The sequence below is a fragment of the Chamaea fasciata genome, unplaced genomic scaffold (assembly GCF_029207755.1).
Source record: "Chamaea fasciata isolate MVZ Bird 193981 ecotype frontalis unplaced genomic scaffold, bChaFas1.0.hap1 SCAF_1, whole genome shotgun sequence".
NCBI classification, from domain to species: Eukaryota; Metazoa; Chordata; class Aves; order Passeriformes; family Sylviidae; genus Chamaea; species Chamaea fasciata.
The window spans coordinates 125,751,001-125,767,563 of NW_027094086.1; the positions used below are offsets into that span (position 1 = coordinate 125,751,001).

General features: G+C 38.9%; 1 protein-coding gene across 1 annotated transcript in view; it reads right to left on the reverse strand.

Annotated features, from left to right (window-relative positions):
• Positions 1–634: 634 nt before the first annotated feature.
• Positions 635–16,563, reverse strand: part of SCIN (scinderin) — a 50,682-nt gene continuing 34,753 nt past the window's right edge. Inside the window, exons 5-16 of the mRNA XM_066196693.1 lie at positions 16,263–16,355; positions 14,376–14,508; positions 12,234–12,322; positions 11,817–12,032; positions 10,587–10,708; positions 10,313–10,403; positions 7,687–7,857; positions 7,011–7,188; positions 6,411–6,532; positions 4,650–4,727; positions 3,296–3,356; positions 635–2,351 (exon numbers count right to left, since the gene is read on the reverse strand). Coding sequence (XP_066052790.1) covers positions 2,218–2,351; positions 3,296–3,356; positions 4,650–4,727; positions 6,411–6,532; positions 7,011–7,188; positions 7,687–7,857; positions 10,313–10,403; positions 10,587–10,708; positions 11,817–12,032; positions 12,234–12,322; positions 14,376–14,508; positions 16,263–16,355 — 1,488 coding nt within the window. The 3' untranslated portion in view covers positions 635–2,217. The remainder of the gene's footprint in view (positions 2,352–3,295; positions 3,357–4,649; positions 4,728–6,410; positions 6,533–7,010; positions 7,189–7,686; positions 7,858–10,312; positions 10,404–10,586; positions 10,709–11,816; positions 12,033–12,233; positions 12,323–14,375; positions 14,509–16,262; positions 16,356–16,563) is intronic.

Below are 16,563 nucleotides of genomic sequence, written 5' to 3' on the forward strand. Positions count from 1 at the left end.
GAAGAATATGCTGGCAGACTGTGCCAGTTCAGAGCCCTCAGTGTTCCGGAAGATGTTTATGTACAAGAAGACAAATCTTGTCTAGTCCTTGGTTCAGAAGCTACTATAACTGTTATTTTTTAAAAATGAGAAGAATCATATGTATGTGTTGAAGATGACAATCAGATAATTACAAGCTGCTCAGTTGCTGAGGCATTGAAAAGGTCTTTGTGCTCCTTCCAGCAGAAGGACATCTTATCTACTCTCACAAATAAAAAGCAAGACGTATCCTTTAAAAACAAACATAAATCTATTTGTTCCTATTTTATAAAGTAGTTATTTCTGTACTTAATTATTTTTGCAAGCTAAAAGTTATAAAACTGGAGTTTGATTAACAACAATGGTGTTTTTTTTTAAAGAGGAAAATAACAACCTAATAAGCACTCAGTTCTTTGATCTTCACTTAGGTTTGTAACTGTCAAGTTTTTGAGAAGAGTTAAGCTTCCATTGGGCAAAGTGGCACCAAAGTAAAAGCAAGTAACTTCTCACTGCACTGTCCATTTAAAAGGAAGGTACCTACTTAGGTTTCCAGGAAGTCTTGCTAAACGCCAGTGGAAGCACTGCCCTACAATATGTCAGAGAGAGGAAGTTCAGCTTGGCATATAGAATACCAGTTTTTGTAACTTTATTTTAAATGAAATTACATTCAGATACAGCCCAACTATATTAGCAGACATTTAAACAAATGTTTAAAGCTAACTCCTATAATTAATTTCTTAGCCTCACAATTCTTTTGTCATTGATATTATGAGCTCAGACTAAATTCACTCTTTTGCATTACCCTGATTCAAAATCCCAAGCATGTTAAAAAAATACAAAAATATCTAAAATTTCACTTTCCAGCCTAACTTACAAGAGTAATAAAACTGCTGAAATGCTGCCATTAAAAAAACACATTAGTATGATTTACAGCTGTACTAATTGTTGTTTAAAATAAGCATTACTGGGTAAGTGATCAAAGCAGTGCTAAAGATTTGAAGAAGCTTCCCCACTGCCTTTTAGTAGATTTTTTTCTGGCTAAGTTACAAATAAAAGCCACTTTAAAAATGTACTTTTAAATTCACCAGAATAAAAAAAAAGCTTAAGTAATTGTGCCTGAGAGAACAGAGAAGGCCATATTCTACGATGCATACTCACATTCCAAATTCCCAGAAATGCCTCCAAAACCAGGGGTTTCCTTGCTTTTGATGTGCTTGATATTTGTCTATTGCCTGCACAGAAAATTAGAAAGACATCCTGCAGCTGACAAGATGAACAATCTGCATGCTGAAGAAGAACTGAGTACTGCTGAGTAAGGCAACTGAGGTGAAGTATGGCTTAAGAGCAATCTGGTTAAGGCAGAGTATGTGTTTTTGAAGCTGTTACTTTTGCTACCACTTCAAAGCAGTAGTGCACTATAACGTGTTTAAGAGCTTTAGCTAAAAAGACCCAGTGGAGCTGGCACTGGTTCAGAGATACATCTGAAGGAATTCATTACCATATGCTAGACAATCCCTCAAAAAAAACTTTGTCGATTTCATATTCTGACAGTATTCAGTCCAAAGCTCTATGCATACATGTATTAACAGGGTAAACAAACATGTTAAGCACAGCTTTCTCCAAATATCCATCCATTATTTGCCCCTGTGAGCCACAACTCCCACTGGGGATCAGACATTATCTGAAATTTTCAATGACTGTAGCAATATATGGGCCTAGTAATTAAATCAGGTGCAGTCCTTTCCTTGCAATGGATAGTTTTATTCCTCTATCAGGCCAAATTCTGCAAGTATTATCTTGACCTTAATCTAAAGGAATTTCTGTGGCATTAGTTTGGATTTTTAAGTGAAGACAGAATTTGGTCCATTTTAGCACATTAAAGTAAACTGATCCACAGCTTCTCTTTAAAGAATCAGTAGATTAAAGAAAATGTATTTCTTTCTTTTAAGATTAAAGATTGGTTGCACTTTCTATATTTACTACTAGAAAAGCCCACTTGCACCATTTGGTCAGTTTACAATTACCATTTATCCCGTCCAGTGCTAAGAATTTCTAGGTTATTCACAGAAATACATCAAAGCTCAGGAAAATGTAACAACAGATGCATCATATTGTTGCATAAGCTCATGCTTAGAAATACTAGAAAGTAGCTGGGTTCTGATCATTCTTTGGCTTGAAGCTGGAGTCTCCTTGGAGAGATCAGTTTTTCCATTTGTTTGAGTCCCAAGCCAGGAACCAGCCTGTGAATGTGGGTGGTTCATGCCCTTGCTTCACAATTACAATGGGGGTTCCCTTATCTCTGCCAGAAGGATCTGTTTCAATATAGCGTTTGGCTAAAAACAGAGAGGAAATAAAACATGGAATATATTAGTTCATTCCTTTGGTATAAAAAATACATTAAAAACCACAGTGAAAGAACACAGGGCTGCTATAATACTGTATTCAATTAATTATTTCAAAGGTAATGAGATGATCAGGTAAAGGCTGATTTTTCCCAGCTGGCAGTAAAGGAATTTTCCATGAAGTTGAAATAGAGGGATTCCTTTTCTGAGCAGTTTTTTGCTATACAGCTGGGTTTTGGCTCTTAAACAGGAGAAAGCATTTGCTGGTGCATTTGAGGATGCATAAGCTTCATTCCCATTTTGTCCATGTAAAAGCCAGTGAGTGCAGTTTCCCTTGACATCTCAACATGACATCAATACATATGGAAACACAGCCAGGTAACCCTAGCTGCTCCAGGGAAACGCAAGGGTTTTCAGCATGAGCTCTCTCAGAATAGCTCAGCTATATTAAGTCACACCAGGGATGACGCGTGATTTTTCAAGGAGGTACGTGCCAGGTGAGTTGTCTTGATTTGTTCTGTTCTGAAATTGGAATTTCCTCCTGCAAATTTAACTTAGTGAAGGGTGGCACTATAAGGACTTGCTGGCAATCCTTTCTCTATATACATTATTGAGGGTGCAGGTCAGTAGGGGCCTCCTTTTAAATTCCTCCTCTTTTCAGTGGAGTTACTTTTCATAGGGGTCTCCTACATATTATTTAAAAAGCTCTGCAGCCCAGTAATGCTATCTTGATTAAGTTTATCCTTCATAAACTTACAGAGTTTTAAAGTGCATTTAAAGATGAAAATAATCACCTCCTGTATTAAGTCCTAATAAGCCCAGTAACACTTTGAGACTGTAAACATAACTAGATTTCTTCTACATCATATTTTTCTCTTTGTTAAGTAATACGGATGCTACTTCACTCAGAAATCTGCCAAATTGATTTGATTTACCTGATTTAACGGATTCCTGTCGCTCAGTTTCATTAGCATCCTTCCCAATCCAGATGAAAACCTGCAAAGAGAAGAAAGACATAATTCCCCTGGTGTTATAAGGATGTTGTGTACAGCTGGTAAAGTACAAAACAGTTGATTCCTCTTGGAGAAAGAACATACGCTATGAAAAAATGGCAGAGATACAGAGCTCTCACAAACCACAACTGATGATTTTTCTCCCTTGTGAGAAAGTATAGTTATGCCCTCTGAAATCTCATTGCTCTCTATGACAATGGAAGGCCAGACCTTTATTCATTCTGATGAAAGGATCTCTAATTACCTTTTCCATAGGTATCTTTTACACTTTTACAAGAAAATTGCTCTTTGGGTGCAGGTAGTAATACTGTATCTAGTCTGAGCTCTGTGTGCACATCAACATTTGTGTCCTGTGATACGTGCTACCCTGGGTGACTGCTGGATAGCCAACTGAAAAACCCAACAACCAGAGCCTTCATCTGCAATCTCCCACATCCCTTTTTTTTTCTCTCCAGGATTTGCTTGAAAACCAGCTACATGTAGTTTCAAGAGTTCTTATCTGATTAGGTATGACCCAACTACTTTCCATCCAGCTCTTCCCCACTATCCCCCATCACTCCTTTTCACATGAACCATGAACATTCCTTATTTCCAAAAATCTCAGCCTTTGTTCCTTAAGGGTTAGGCTGAAGAAGACAATTAGGGCGTGGGCCTTCTCTTTCCCTCCAAGACGAGAGGAAGAGTAGAGAGAATATACTGTGAGAAACAGATGTGTTCTCTAAATCTGCAGTGAGTTTGCCTGTCATTCAAAAAGCTCTCCACATTTTCAATTCGCAGTGAACTGGGCAATGATGGAGATTATTTCTGTCACCCTCCATTCACTTCCTAGTATGAAGAAAATTTTTGTAAGGGTCTATCTAGTGTTGGTCCCTTTCTCTGCTAGGACATTTTGTAGGTGGCTCCTGCTACAAGGATTTAGTGGATTCTCAACACATTTAATGCAATTTTTAAAAAAATTTATAACTTTTTGTGATAAAGTTAAGAACACTACTGAGAATCTTTCCAGGACACTGCTGAGCCTTATACTCTTGCAGCTGCCAATTGGTTTACGTAAGTGCCTGCCATGGTCTCCCACTATGCTTGGAAATTCAATTGCATGTGTGAACACCAGCACATCATACAGCTCAAAAAGTATAGCTCCTTTTGGTATTATTTAAAGAAAACAAAACTGCTTCCATTCTGTCAAGATGATTGTTCCTCCCATCTTACAAACTCATGGATTAAGAATAAATTATCCTTGTTATCACAAAAAGTAATGGTCAAGTGCACAGCTAACCTGCTCCCAAGCATCCAGCAACATGACATCATCTTCAGCCAAATCATCCTGAGTGAATTCTCCTGGGACCTCTTCAATCTAGAAAGGATAATATATTTTGAGGGTGTTTTTTTGTTTTTAATGATTTATTAAGACACACAATTTCACAAAAACCTAACCCACTTTTATAAGGTTAAGTGCAGAGGCTGATGAAGCTCTGAAGGATCAAACCCTGAACTGATTTGATGAATATGTTAAGGGTGTTTCTCTGAAATGAAACAAATCACGTAATGGCACGTCCTATAAAAGCAGCTCTCAGTTTTTCACAGTTGGTAAGATATCCTCAGGAGAGGCAAAGATTTACATTATAACTGTTGACTACTGTTAAGTTGGGACTGAGGTCTGCCAGAAGAAGAAGACAGGGAGATTTGAACTTTGAACCAACCAAGCTGATATCAGCTGACACATTCATGCAGCTTACATTCATTATTTAGGAAAAGAAACTGCTTTGGTTTGCAGTGGGTGAGCTCAGGGACGAAATACACACCCAAACAAGCTTCCCAGTCACTTGACAATGGGACATTACAGTTGACTAAGCCATTGAGGATTACCCCCAAAGAAAAGGCAGACTGCTTGCTTCTTCCAAGGATGTGCAGGAAGATAGAAAAGCAGTTTAATATTATTCTTTATGAGAAGGAGAGATAATACTGTAGCTAATGGCTGTTACTTTTAAAGGATTGTCAAGGGTTTGGCTATGTGCGGTCACGTAGAAGTGCTAAAGGGACGATAAGCAGATGTTGAAAAAGATATTCCTTTACCCCACCCTGTGCTATGGTGGCCAGAAGGTCAGAGTGGTCTCACTTGCCTCTTCTGGGACCTCTAATGGTGGTGATTTAGTTACTAGAGAAAGGCTACAGGAAAGAGGCGATTTCACAGAATTTGGAGGGAATTTAAAATAAAAAGTAAGTCCACAGCTCCCAGCAGACTACTGCAGAAAGGTTGGTTCCTATTACTGTATCTCCCAGGAGTACTTTAAAAGCTTGTTAGAAGAATACACTTTCCTACTCTCATAAGATTTTAAAGTCCTTATTAAAGGATCCTGTTTGTTTTATGCTCCTCCAAATGACTGGGCTGTGCCTCAAGGAGACTGCCAGCTATTTCCCCTGCCTAAAAATGAGTGTGTCCTTGCCAGCTGGTGACACAGCATTGCCCTCCCAAAATACGGTAAGTAATTAAGCCTGAATCACAGACCTAATACCCAGTGCATAGCTCTGGGTATTTCTGCCACGGAAGTAGGTCTTCCTACTTCCTTGAGCACAAGCCAGTACCTTAAAGGCATAATTACACATCCTAAATCTCTAGGGAAAATTTCAGACTGCTACTGGGATTTTTGGCAAGCAGCATTTCTTTTGCCTGCCACCACTGTCAAACACGTAAGGGGCAAGGCACTGACCTGCTCTTTTCTCAGCAAATTGATAGCAATCTGGTGATGCTCTGCAAGAATTAAATTGCTTTTGACTGGGCAAATGCCTTATCTTTTTGCATCTGCAAGCCTCTATTTCCAGGCTGGCACAGGCTCTGGATGCAAACTTCTGCAGTATTAATTGTTCTGTTCATCCATCGCATTTGGATAGTTTAAAGCATCAAATGTCCACTGTCTAGTTCTTGCCAAGCCTGGCTAATTAAGCCAGATCCCCAAATTCATTTAATAACCACTGATTTCCAAGGCAAAATATACCAGAAACTATATAATTAAACAGAAAGTATTCATCATATACTCACAATAAATCTGCCTGTCTTATTAGAACAACCATACAAGCGAGGGGGATGATCTTCAGCCTTTGCCAAGAGTTGTGATGAAGTCTGGTAATTTTTTTTACCTCCAAGTGCTTTCCAGAATTCGTCTAAAATACAAAACATATAATTTATTCACCAGCTGATTTAACATTTGATGGTTTAGCTTTTTAGATAGTGTTTCAGAAATCCCCAAACAATCTCTTTGCTGTTTCAAAGATGAATGCATTTTTTTACAGTGCTTCCTGCAGTTTGTCAAAATACCAATATCAGTTGCATACCTAGAAAGAATCACAGAATTACAGAGTGGCCTGGGTTGGACAGGACCTTAAATATCATCTAGTTCCAATGCCCTTGCCATGGGCAGGGACACCTTTCAGTACACCAGGTTGCACAGAGCTCCATCCAACTCTTCCTTAAACACTCCCAGGTATGAGGCATCCATCACTTCTCTGGGCAACCTGTTTCAGTGCCTCAGCATCCTCACAGTAAAGATTTTTTTCCTAGTATCTAATCTAAACATCCTGTCTTCATGCAGTGCTGTGTATCCTCAGCTGTCTATTAGCAGCCATGTGGGCTCATACAAACCTGGTTCCTGGCCTTCATTAATCTTAGCAGTCTGGCATTTGAGAACATTGGCAATGTATTGAGCTCCTTGTTCCTCTTCTTTACTTGCTCCTTTTCCTACCCATGCGTAGCCAGAGTTGTTTGGCAGTTTCAGAACAAAGACATCATTAGAGTTTAGTGACACTGCATCAACATCAACCTAGATTAAAAAAGAAATTGTTTTACTCTTCAAATAATGTAATTACTATTTTGCATGTTTACATAAAATGGGTAGACATGTTAATCTGCTATGTTTTTGGTCTTCAGTTCTTTCCTAGTTTTATATTGATACAAATTAGAGAAGGATTTAAGACAGGGAACTGACTTGCAGGGCAAAACTTAGGACTGTTTGCAGTAGGAAAGACCATCTCATAGGGGTTGCTGACTTCTTGTCTGTTCTTTGTCAACTGACTGTTCACTGTGTGTATTCACTGCGTGTATTCTTACAGTTCCTCTGAACGATGCAGACTGATTCCAGCCAGCTACAGCATATTCTCTTTGGTTTATGGGATGGGTTCATCAAATAGAGCAGTGGATTGGATTTGGAGTTGTGTGCTCCTACCAGATATGCCTGCCCAACAAGATTAGTCAGAGGAGCTCATGGCATCTCCATCATTTCCCACCAGGAATGGCTGGTTTCCTTAGCAGGTGACCTTACCTCCGCAATCCTAGTAATGGCTGCTAGGTTCCTGCGGATTTGGAAGAGTCGTGTTGGCGGAGCAGGTTTCTGACCTTCCTTCCTGGATGTCCCATCCTTGTAGACTATAAGTGGTTTGTTTTTGAACAAGCTCAGTAAATGTGCAGGCTCTTTGCCTTGACTGACTCGGATCTGTACATATGTAAAGAAATGCAATAAAAGAAACAAAGGGACACAAGTGGGTATTTTTGGTCTTTGCAGAATAGCTATGGGGACTTTAGCCAACAATGCTAAGTATGTTAGCAAAAATGAGAAATGGCAAGCTGAAAAGATCTAAAAATATAGTTCCAGACATAGAGAGTTAGAGCATTTTTGAGATTTTTTTTGTCAATCATGGTGACACAAAGACAAGACTCAAACTTCTAATACAGTATTTAGCTGATTAAAATGGCTGCTATCTACTGTAATAAAGAAATCACTGATTTTCAATAGAACTGTCATTTCATGGTGTTTTACAGAATGACTTAATCCTCCTCAAAAACTGTCTTGGAAGTTTAGGTGCCCTGTATTTAAGCAGAAGAGAATGGCTGTTCATTGTTCATTATTTCTATATGTATTTTATCTGCAAGAGAATGAAAAAGAGTAGCATAAATTTCTCATCCAGAGGATAACATGGATGACAAAAATGAACTTGCATTGCAGATGTAAAAGATGCTACTACCATCTAAAAAAACCACATTGCACTATGAAAAATGACTATTTTTAGATTAATGTATGATAAAAGTTATTTGTATGTAACCATTTAATTTTCCTTTATAACAGTACCATTGGCCAAGGCAGAGGGCTGCAAGTCCCTGCCTCTCATTCCCAGAAAGAAAGGGAATGAGATATGCTGTGTAGCCTGCAGAGTAGGAGAAGTGGAGAGCCCCTCAGTGAGACCGGGGGCAACTGCAAGCCGGGGTGCACAGAGGACACATGTAATTTTACTTATTTCACAGGTAGATAGATTGCTACAGTTGTCTGGTAAGGATAACCTAGGACACATATACTTGTAAGGGACAAACTGCAGCAGGATTTTACAAATGGGAAAAAAACCCCTCAAACCACAAAAAAACTCCCTGAAAAAACAACCCAAATAAACTCAAAAACCCCAAATCACCCAAACAGCACAGTGAAACATACTCTTGCAAGCCGAGCGTTTTAACAGTAATTTGTACTGTCGTGCCATCTAGTGACCACACAAAATAGCACACTTAAAGCTTTCAAATAATGCTGATAGAGATGTTAGGCACAGGTAATATATTCTATCTCTTTGCATAAAAATGCACAGATACATACATATGTGCATACATATACACATATGGATATGTACACATATATTCCTAAACTCATTGCAGGCTGAAAATACTTTTAAATATCACGTCTACTGCAGTGAAATGGATCTCATTCAGCTTTAATAAAAAGACTTTTAAAGCACCCTACTATTGCAGTAGTAATATTGTTAATAGTAGTAATATTGTTATTACTTTAAGATTAGCATTAGCCTTAGATATCAGGCAAGACTACATTGTGCTGGACATGGTCCAAATATAGAGCACGTTAGGCATATTCAATATTTCAAGCAGCAATTATCTAAATGTGTTCTAATCCTTCCTTAATAATTTTAATCAGAAATCATAACTGATTAGTGGCTAAAAGTATGGGCTGCCATCTGAATAAACTGTACCTTGGTGGGTGGGGGAAGCCTTTTGCTTTTGTAATTAAGAAATGGGAACCACAGAATTATCTCCTGCTGCCTAGAAAATCTCTGCTTGTCCCGTGTCATCTTACAGCTTGAGCTTTTCTGTGAAAAGAGACCTTTCAGGTCCTTTCACCTACCTACCACTTCTCAGTAGTGGTTTAAGGAGAGCACACCCAGTGAAGTGAAGGACTAGCTTATCTATGCACACCCTTTAGTTGCCAGTGTCCTGTGCCTAGTTCATACCCTATTTCTGCATGTGAGGACGTGTGTCCTGCTTTCATGGAGCTGAAAGCACTATGGGATGGGAAAATCCCAGTTATGTTCCTCACTGAGATAAGGAAAAGTCAGACCCTGTTGCACAATTTCAGCAGGCTTTCCTCTTCTGTCTTTCATGTGGCTTTCAGTTCTCCCGGTTTTGGCCCTCTAAAAGTCAGGCATCTTGTCTGGGTTAAATATCACAACTTCCTCCATAATCAAAAGGAGACAGGGGAGCTCCCACAAGGTTATTGACTTGTCACATTCCCATTTGGAGTGAGTTGCCCTGGGACAGTCTTATCATCCAGTCTCCACTGGCTATGCACAGGGTCTGTAAGTCTTGGCAGGCCTGAAACCTAATTTTAAAATAGTGGAAATCAAAGGAAAGAAAAGGCAGTTTTAGATTCTGCCATACCTGTGTTCTTTTGGACAACTTCTGGCACACAACTTCTTCAACTTCTGGCATACAGAAAGGACGATTCAAATGGGCAATCTCTGGCAACTTTAACAGGATCCCATGGTGCTTGGCGTGATACATACCATACTGGAAATTGGCATTTCCAGTCTTTAAATGCTAGCTCCTCCTTTCAATTCTCATCAAAATTTGCATATATCACAATCTCTGTTGGATATCATCCAAAAGACACTAACCTGCACAGCCTGATCATTTAATGACCGATCCAGCTGAACAGTCAGAAATGCAGATGCAGTCAGTTCATCTTTTGTAGCATGGGCTCCTTGCCTGAGGAGGACAAGGCGAAAGACAATGGTTAAATTTAGCTTCAAAGTAACTCAGAGCTTGTGCTGTATGACAAACTCACAGTGAATGATCTTACATTGATATATGTTCTACTCAAAAGGACATAAAGTCAACATAAAATAATATCCACACACTGCAGGTCTGTGCAAAGGCGACCAAACATACCAAGTATAGATGATCTGCCCTCCACGGTAAGTGTAGAGGATAATGTAACAGTCACCCCCATAGAACTGTCCATATGTCTCAGGTCCCACAGGAACTCGGCCACCACTTTCCACACGCCAGATCTGGGGAAACAGGGAAATCACTGCAGATTGCTGAATTTCATCCTGAGACTTTTCACAAAGTATTTTACTATCTTATCCCTTGAGTGTCCTTTCTGCTCCCAAATGTTATTGAATAGAAACAGGGAAGATTCTTCACAAAGTAGGTAAATACACCCTGTGCCCCCTGAATTAATGACAATCATCAACAAGAGACTGCAATACTTTGTCTTGATGCTTTATTGCCACACAAGCACTTCACAAAACTATGCTGAATTTTCTTAACACTTTAAGGTGACAATATGACATGGCACAACATTATGGTCCATCATAAAACTAACATATCATTTTGGAGAGGCACGCTGCAGCTAGATAATGTGGTGTTAGGCAGATTTCTTCCTATTTCATTCACCACAACCCAGTTCAGCTAAAAATTGGCTGCTCAAGCCTATGGACCATCCCAAGCATGAGGTCAGAAACCTAGAAAATACACTGATGAGACTGTAGGTATTCATCCCTTCTTTTTCTTCTAGAAGGCCAACATGCAATCTGCATTCAACAGGCCATGTTGATACAATGCTATGCCAGCCCTGTGTAGTCCAAAGATAGTCCTGAAGTGGGGTATGGAAAGGTCTAGAAAGACTGTACAGTCATCTTTTTCTCTCCAAATCCAGGCTACCTGAGAGAGACACACTACAGAAAAAGAAGGTTCCTCTAGAAATCAGACTGGTTATTGACATAAAGACAGAACAGATTTCTGATTCCAAGCACAAGTCTCCCCATTACAGATTTCAAGCTGATATGAGCTTGAAGTTTTTCCTTTAGACTAAGAATCATATTTAAAGTAAATATTTACAAGGTATTGTGTAGAAGGGGTAATATTTCTGGTGTTTGATTTCTCTTGATGACTGGTACATCTTTCATAAGCACCAAAAGAACACAACCCAGCATACAGCTGATATTCACCTTCTACCTCAAAGTCTCTTTTGTCATGCTAGAAGTAACACTTCCACTAATAGAGTGCTAATCTAAACAACAGTATAATTAAAACACAGGGTAGCAGTTTAGCCTATTACAAGTAGCAGAAGACATTAGTTATATAAGATAAAATTTATTGTAACATGAAAATTACCTCTACTTTCCCTGAACCGTCATCTACCATGTTATGCTGGGCAGCCATTTGAGGAGACTCGTGTAACTTGGTAGCATCAAATTCAATCTGCTCAATTTTAGCCACTCTCTCTGTGACATATACTTTGCCAAAGCCATCGCTTTGATCTTTATCCTTCCAGTCTTTGAAAAACTGCTTGAACATGGGCGTTTCACCTCCTTCGGGAAGAACTTGAATCTGAAATGAAGGAAGACACGTGAAACAGAAGGAAAACAGAATTGACACAATTATTCAAACAGAAAATTTTCTAGATTGTATGTGAAATATTGCCCTTATGTCTTATAAACCCTTAAAAATATTTTTTTTCTGCTGACTTAAAAACAATGTCTTTAACAGAGCTTAAGCTCTCCTGGTATCACCTCCATAAATAGATCGCACCTGTGTGTTGGCAGGATAATTCATCTGCTGTATGAATTGTTCAGCATTCTTCATGGCAGCTTTTCTCTCTTGAGGGTTAGCATTTTTGCCTGATTAAAACAGAAGGATAACAGTACATGGGAAGGGGCAATAAGCTCACAGAACTTTCAAAAACAAGTAGTCCTCGAGACACGTTCTCTTTGACATTGCTCTTCCCTCAGTCTTGAACAAGCACAAATGCTGGATGTAGCATGAGCAAGAAGATTCACATGAAGTTGAATGGCCAAAACAGTACCTTGGTAGCTTTGAAAACAATTAATTTAAAGGAAAAAAAAAAAAAGAGAGAGGAAAAAGGGGGCTTTTTTTTTTTACTTTCTGTTTCTACGAAAATAAAAACTGGTTAATAATACCTGCTTGGCTCAAGGTACCCCAGATCTTTTCTCTGAGTCTTCCTTTGCTGGGCTGCAATATGGTCAATAAAGCTGAACTGCCTCCACTTCTTCAGGCAGTGCAAAAGAGTAAAAGAAACTCCTGTTTATTCTGGCTGGGCCTTGCAATTTATCCATTTCCCTATCCACTGCTCCTTGTTCAGCCTTGCTCAGTGTTGGATATCTCTGGAAGTCTCTGTGGGATTGACAGTCTACAGAGTCTGTGTCCCAGCAGGCTGCAGAGACTACATTCCAAAGACCCCACAGTCTAATGCTCTGGTAAGGCATTCATTTGTATCCCATTTTGAATGAGACCATTACCGAAGTAATTCACGCTTCTCAGCTTAGTGGCCTGAAGATTTCCAGCAGAGATGATAGCTGCAGTCTCTCGTGCAAGGGTGAGACTCACAGTCTAATGGGGGTTTCCCACACATTATTTTTACTGGCAGCAGCAAAGTGAGGATACAAAGGAGCACACAGGGCTACCATCAAAGAACCTAAATCATAGTTAATTTATTTTATGCATGACCCTGTTGGCTTGGTTCTTCTAGGAGCTGTCATATAGCGTGACAACTGGGAATCAGGGTGTCAGACAGACCATAGGCCATCTGAGCACAATGCTCCCCAAATGTTTTAAGAGATGTTTCCCTAACTGCAAATTAAGTTTTCAAGCAAAATGCTTGTAGCCCTGGTTTCGTGTCTGAGATGTTTTGGTTTTCTGAAATTCTTTTCCCAGAGAATTTTCTGTGAACAGGAGAAGTGTTTTTGTAAACTGGACTTTGTTACTCATTCCTTTTCCTGAGAGGGACTTCTTCTCTTAATGTCCCTCTGGTTTGACCAATATGATTGAAGAAGTTTGCCTTTTGCTCACCAATCAAATTGGTCTGTGTAAGATAGCATATAAAAGAAACACATCCCAAAAAATAAAAGAGTCATTTTCAGCCTTCTGAAGCACGGAGTCTGTGTCGTTGTTTTGTAAAACAGCATCAAAATGCTTACAATGCTTCCTGGGCTGACTTAAGAGACTTGATAAATGCATCAAGTAATTACTTGGTATTGCACATGGTAAAACAAAATAAAAATGCCAAAGAATAATTAATAAGCCACCTCAGACCAGGAAAAAAAAGAATAAAGGAGCTACTCAGCTACTCAGCACTGGATTTAATGGCAGCACTACAGCAATCCAGCTCAATGTGTCAAGACCTAATTCCACAGTCGTAGTATTCTTCTCCAGGGAAACATTCAGGCAAAGCAATTGCCAACTGATGATACCTCAAGAGAAATATTTGCAAGAAAAAAAAGAGACAGAAGTATTTGTAAGCTTATGCTTTTAGTTTATACCCTGGACATACACCTTTCAGTTTCACACCTCTGTGGAGATGCCCACCCAAAAGGAATGCTCAGTGTCCAGATTTTGTCCCAGAAGACACGGATTTGATGACAATATACAGAACTCACAGAATTATTTACGTTTGCTTTGTACTTGCCATTTAGATAAGCATTTAATCACCCAAGCTTACAGATATCTCAAAAACAAGGTCCTTAGACAAGACTCAGTCTTGAGGTCCTTACATGAGTGAGAAATCCTTGTCCACAGACTGTACCAGGGAAGAGATGTGTGCAGGGTACAGTGTCCAGCCAGTGTTAAATACTTGCTGGTGTCCCAAGGTTGTTGTGTCAACTCCTTAGGTATCTCTGTGTAGTGTGCGCATTTGCAATACAAGTGATCTCTTACCTTTCCACACAAAGATCTTCCTGGCAGCACCATTGTCCAAAATGAAGCACTCCTCAGACAAAAGCATAGCCATAGAGAAGGGGTTTTCCTCTGCTACCACGGACACCTTCATGGATCCACTAGCATCTGACACCTAAGAAAACAGTAATTTCAAATTTGGATCAATTCTGGCTTTTATAGACAAATTAATTTCTGCTCCTGAAATTAGTATAAAAATCAGGTGCCATTCCTATATACCTGGCTAAATTTGTGTACTGCTGGGAAGTAAAGTAGGCTAATGATTATTATTTTTTGTTTCATTTCATTTTACATCCAATAGAGGGAGATGTAATGTTAATTTTAGGGAGTTTGTTGGATCCTTGTCTCGCAACTTAAAAGAAATCCGTTTCTCTTCCACTGGTATAGTCCCTGCTGCCAAGTAACTCACACTGAAGCCAAAAGGTACATGTACTTGCTGAACAATAGCATTTGGAACCATAATAAAATAGTCCTACACTGACACTAACAGGTGAAATGCCTACATTTTCAATCTGCTGTTCTTTAATCGGAAACTCTAATGTAAGACCTGTTGTCGAATCTGCTTCATAACCTCTACCACTACTGTAAATTCATATGTAGACCTTTAAAACATTTTAAAAATTACTCCTGTGTAGCTGAAAAGACCAGTTATTACTAGTGAAAATAGATTATTACTACTGTAATTACTTTTCTATCAATCTTTATTTCTTTTCATAATTAAATATTAATTTTAAACACACCATTAAATCTTGCATTTTATATTATGGAAGTACAAAGGGGAAATTACCACTGCACACAACAAATAAAAACCAACCATTACACCTACTTTGAGGGCTCACCTGTTTCCTGCTTTTGACACTCACTGTTATACTGCAACCCATTTAAATCTAGCTAACAGAGCTCTGTTAGCAGGACCTGTGTACTTGCACTAATTTATCAGATGCCCACAGAAATTTCAGAGTTTTTAGGATTCAAAAATTCATTTTCCCTTCTCTAGTTATGTTTTACTTCAATGGTCCTGATGATATATGCAGGCCTTCTTTTGTTTTCCATTTTTGTTCCCTTAAATCCCTGCTATGAAGAGAAATATGCACCAGATTTTTGGCATGAAAGGAATGATTAATGTGAACTAAACACAACACACAGAAAACTATGACTACAGAAAACTATGACTACAAGTGGCTTTATAACAACGATCACCTCATACAGGCTTCTAGTAAACCCCATGTACACCGACGGGTAGTGGAAAAATCATCTAAGAGGCAGGGAGAGAAGAGAGGTGGCTCTGCCCTGTGGTCTGTGTGGTGCGGGAGCTACAGAGGGAGTGACTTGTCCCCTCTCACACCTCACAGCAGATGGCACCTACAGGGTCACATACCTGGGAATCCAGTAGCACTCCATGCTGGTCGGAGTGTTGCCACTTGTTAGCCAAATCCTGCTTGTTAAGTGATGATGGGGAAAGGAATAAAGTTCTATATATATAAAATATAATGTTACTGTCCATCTTTTAAACTCTGCTAAGAATAACTAAGTCATATATGACTACTAGAAGTCCCCCAGTTAAAACTAAGAAGACAGGATGATTTAAGAGCAGTTAATTCTTCTTTGACCTGCACTGTGTGGTTCATAGACCATGCTTAAGTTTTTTCCCGAGTAAACAAAAATGTAATCCATTTTTTTTCCCTAAAATTACCTGAAATATCTTGATTGACATCCTTTGATAAACTTGTCCATTGGCTGTAAATAAACTAAAATGAGAGCAGTTCTGTAAACGAAGCCAGAACTCCATATATGAGGAAGGAATGAATAAAAGCATGACTACTGTTGAGCATATCTAATTATAATTAATTAAATAAATAAATAACTTACCATATATAGTTTAGCACTTCTCCTGTTTGTGATATCAGCCAGATCATCATCATCATCACCACACTCAGGAAGCTCTGGCTTCTCCCCTAAAACCTGTATAAGAGAATAATAAATTCAATGCAGAGAGAAGAGTAGGTGCTGTAGTATAAATATCTGTACACTAATGTATTGTCGTAGTAATCGAATAATTGTGATCACCTTTATATAGAAAACAATCTAAAACTGAACTCACAACTGACACAAACATACAGATAATTTTTAAAAACTGTGCAAGATCTCCAACAACTTTATACCTTTCATG